A 4,629-nucleotide genomic window follows, 5' to 3' on the forward strand; every position below is an offset into this window, starting at 1 on the left:
GTCCATATACTTTTTTACATGCCATTAACAGGGTAGCCAACAACAAAACTTGCACACAACTCTTTACAATCATTAAATAAGTTTATGGAAATTGTAATATCCTTTCTGAATATCAGTGGCATTAAATAAATAACGCAAAAAAGTTTATATCTATCAAACATACACAAAAAACTAAAACAAAAAATTCGTGATATGAAAGTGTGTATAAAATACTGTAGTGGTACAATACTGCCAAGTCGGTGAACAAATGACTGTCAAATTGTGTCATGAAATAAGAATACGTCATTCACTGAAATGGTATGATGTGGATGTCATAAGCTGCTGTGACTGTGAGAAATTCTTGGGTAGACGTGGGCTTCCATTATTGGAACATTAACCAATATAAGTGAAATTGGAAGTCAAATTTTCTCGAAGCGCAGTATATTTTGAGTGTTTTAATGGACTCTTAGTGTAAAGTGTGCATTAAAAGACATGGTATACATATCGTCAAGTAAGTAGGCCTAAATATAAATAAACGTGTTTTCTGAGAATTTTCTGGAAACACAACATTAAAAAGTGTGTAACAATGCACTGGTTTAGGGGTGGAGAGCAGCAGTAACATTGTAATATTGTTTTATTTTGATAGCTCATAATTTTCCTGAAATTTTCAGGTGGTACAATTCAAGAGAAATCACCATGGAGTCTGTCAAGACTTGTAGATTTATTCTGGAGTTTATTGAATTTTATAGTTATGTTGTAAGTATAAACAATTAAGGAATCTTTTACATTACGGTGCGAGATGAATTAAATAGGCTTACGTATGAAAAAATTAACAATGATGGTGAGATAATACTGATACAGTGTATTCTTTTAGATAAAATAAGAACGGTAGCCTACTAACTTCATTGTTCAATGTATGTCGACCTATTATTAAAATTTCTCATTTATAGGCTTATAGGCATAATATAGAGATAACAATTTCGGGTATAACATAGCCTACTTAGATCACTATGAAAAAAGATAAGGACAAGTTATTCAAATTCTTACTACAAGGTAATTTACAACAACATAGTAAAGTTCTAATTATAAGGTACTTAATTTTCAGCTTCAGGACACTGGTGAATCCTGACATGAACAGACACGGAGAAAGATTTACGAGAGACTATAGACCAGGAAATGGGTAAGATGAAATCAAAATCAGATTAATTCAAAAAGCTGCAAACCTTCAGTTACTTCTGTGCGTGTGTAAAGTTTGATTTGTTTCAAAACCTCATTAGTTCAGTTAAAAAATTAATTTGATTCTGTTCGGATAAGGGGAGTTACCAGTAAGTCATTTTTTGTGCAAATGGAGTTTTGTTTCTCAGGTGAATACGCAAGTTAAATTCTACAAATGGGTGTGCAAAAAGCCAAATTATATTAGCATTTGATGTATTTTATTTGTGTGGAAAATTATTTGCAATAAGGGTCCAAAGTTTAATTTTCATTTATATCAAAATTGATTTTTATGACTTATCTCCCTTTATTCAAGTACCACCGAATTTGTCCCGTGACTAGATTGTATTGTATTTATTAACATTCCATGGTATTCATACATGCTTACAGCTAGAATATGGAACAAGTCAAAAAACTTAATACTATTATAAAATCTTAATTTATAGTCACAGTCTAGATGAAATATATACAGACGAGATTTACAATATAATCTACTAGTACAACACATAGTTTTAGTATCAATTTCATGAAGTGTTATTGAATGTCATGAATTCACCTACAGAATAGAAGGCGTGAGAAATTAGGTACTTCTTTAATTTGGCCCTAAATAATCTTATGTTTTGAGTTTCATTTTATATATCGATAGGGAGGCTATTAAAAATTTTTACTGCCATATAACGCACTCCTTTTTGATAGCACGATAGACTTGCCGATGGAGTATGAAAGTCATTTTTTTTTACGTATATTTATACTATGAAATGTTGAATTAGTTACAAAGTTTTCACGATTACATACGAGGAAGATTATTAATGAAAAGATATACTGACAAGCCATGGGCATTATTTGTAGTTTTTTTTAAATAGTCTTACACGATTCCCTAGATTTGGCACCTACTATTATTCTAATTACTCTTTTTTGTCATAGAAATATATTGTTACTATCTGTGGAATTTCCCCAGAATATTATTCCAAAACTCATTACCGAGTGGAAGTATGAAAAGTATATTGTTTTTAAGGTATTGATATTTACTATCTTTTGCATAGATCTAATAGCAAAACAAGCTGAATTTAGTTTGGGGGTAATTTCTTTAATATGGTTTTTCCAATTTAACACATTATCGATTTTTAAGCCAAGAAATTTGGTTGTTGTTGTTTCTAATAGGGATCTATAATTAATTATTGCGCTAGACATTTGGGACGTTGAATTTGGACAGGATTTAAATTGAATTATGTTAGTTTTGTTACAATTTAATACTAATTTATTGACTGAGAACCAGTCACATATTTTCAAGAGAATTTCCTCTGTTGAAGATTGGAATGTGTTGGAGTTATTGGCTGTAATTACTATACTTATGTCATCTGCAAATAATATGGGATGACCTACATTTTTTTATTAGGGGAGCAAGATCATTTATAAACACTAGAAAAAGTAGGGGACCTAATATTGATCCTTGAGGAATTCCATTATTAGTGGATATTATTTTGGATAAAAGTTCCATATTCAAGAAATTGTGTGTTGATGAAGAAAGATCTGATTTTTTAAATTCTTTTTCAAGTTTCAGGAAATACAGTAATACTGTATTTTTTCTTTGATATGTAGGCCTAATGAGTGTAATGACATTACCCGTGTTTCTCCCACAGGCCTCCACGCCCACCACAGAGGAGAATGGGTGGACTTGGTAGAGGTAGCATCAACACCGCATGCGGACCAGCTGGTGGCGGATGAGGCTAAAGTGCGCCCTCTCAACTAACAGTATGCCGTGTTTTGTGTATGCATATTCACTGGAAGGCAGTTCCTTCTTTGAAATAGAAGAGCAGCGTCCCAATATCCGTGTGGGCCATTACATACACTAGAACCGGCATACTTACGAGAGGGCAGTGTTCCATCTTGTTGTGTCACGCTGAAAACTACTCCTACTATTATAAATTTATTTCCAGTGTGATACAACGCTTTCCACGTGTATAAACCCATTTAGGAATCCTAATGACAGTTACTGAGAGAGACCATACTTTTATATTCAACATTCACTAACAGAAAAAAGAAAGAATATTCGTTAAATGCAATTTCTGGGGTGTAGGCACATTTAAGTACAATCAGAAAAAGAAAAAAATATATATATATATATCTACAACTAAAAGCCATTGAGAGTTTGTGTGTGGTATCTTTGTTTTGTTTCAAAGATTCGTAGTAGTATTTCTGGACTGTTTTTTTTTTTTTTTTTTTTTTTTTTTTTTTTTTTTTTTTTTTTTTTTCCTCTCTTAAATTTAGCACGATATCGTAATTAGTTAAAAAGCCGATAATATATTTTAAATTTCGTAACCTAGTTCCTAACCAATTATATTCGGCCTCTTGTAACTGTCACATTAGGAGATCTGTGTATGACGTGACACTAACAAACCTAATTGAAGGAGAAGTGTCGACTGATGTATGGGAATACACTGGAGAGTTCATTTTTTAAACCTCACATACAGTACATATTATTATAATGTAAACTACCTACTCATTACTGTTGTTTATGCATAACTCATTATTTCACAAGTGAATTTAAATGAATTTCCTGCAGTTGTATTCAAAGTAGTTATATCATGTACAAATAGATTCTATCAACATGTTGTATTAAAAGAATAAGAGAGCTCATATAAATTTATGTACTTATTTAACCGTTTAATTTAGCGACACATTTGTTGTTGAATGTATGTAACATGTGCTCAGAGAATGTCACTTTCAATCTGTACTGTTTGTTTTTGTCCCCCCCCCCCCCCCCAGCATAATAATTTGTATGTTGAAAATATTTTGTATTTTGATTTGTTGAGATGAGCGTCACTGTTACAAGTATTTGAATTATAATTTATCCTTAATTAAATGTTACAAGATTTTCACGTGCTTCAAATTAAATTTTTTCATTACTAAACAGAAAATCACAATTTACTTTCCTCACTCTTCCATATCCTGACATTTATAAATAAATATAGTTGAATCTCGATTATTTGTCATAATGAAGGGGAGAGGAGGTATGGACTCAGGATTGCCAGACGTCTTCATTACCCAGGATTGTTCTGCATTTTACTGGTGTGTCCTGTATCGAGATATTTTTGTCCTGGAAAGTCAAAAAGCTGGGAAAAATACTTTTTTTTTTTCTATAATTTTATTTTTTAAATTCCTTATCCATTTTTTCAAGACCCCTTTGAAATTGAATTCCGTTAGTAAGAACTGTATCAAGCGTTTCAGGCTATCAACGCCGTTCTGCATATTAATCTTTTGGAGATCAAAAGCTCTGAATATTGAATCAAAATCAAGAGTCAACTCCTTTATTCTTTACTCTCTTTGAATGTTGATTTATTATTGGTACGATTTAAACACTGTCATGAATTTTTTTTTTCTGTATAGATCAGGCTGTAATATGACATTATTTTTCCAGACTTTATCAATAATTGAAAA

The 4,629-nt window shown here is 31.6% G+C and overlaps 1 protein-coding gene across 1 annotated transcript; it reads left to right on the forward strand.

Moving 5' to 3' along the window:
• The first annotated feature begins 54 nt into the window (after positions 1–54).
• LOC138713198 (selenoprotein K-like) lies at positions 55–4,109 on the forward strand. The gene is made up of 4 exons (XM_069845098.1): positions 55–490; positions 651–735; positions 1,085–1,159; positions 2,832–4,109. Exons 1-4 carry the CDS (start codon positions 472–474, stop codon positions 2,914–2,916), a joined length of 264 nt encoding a protein of 87 aa, XP_069701199.1. The 5' UTR covers positions 55–471; the 3' UTR covers positions 2,917–4,109.
• Positions 4,110–4,629: the final 520 nt, after the last annotated feature.

This window comes from Periplaneta americana, chromosome 14 (genome assembly GCF_040183065.1).
Source record: "Periplaneta americana isolate PAMFEO1 chromosome 14, P.americana_PAMFEO1_priV1, whole genome shotgun sequence".
NCBI lineage: Eukaryota > Metazoa > Arthropoda > Insecta > Blattodea > Blattidae > Periplaneta > Periplaneta americana.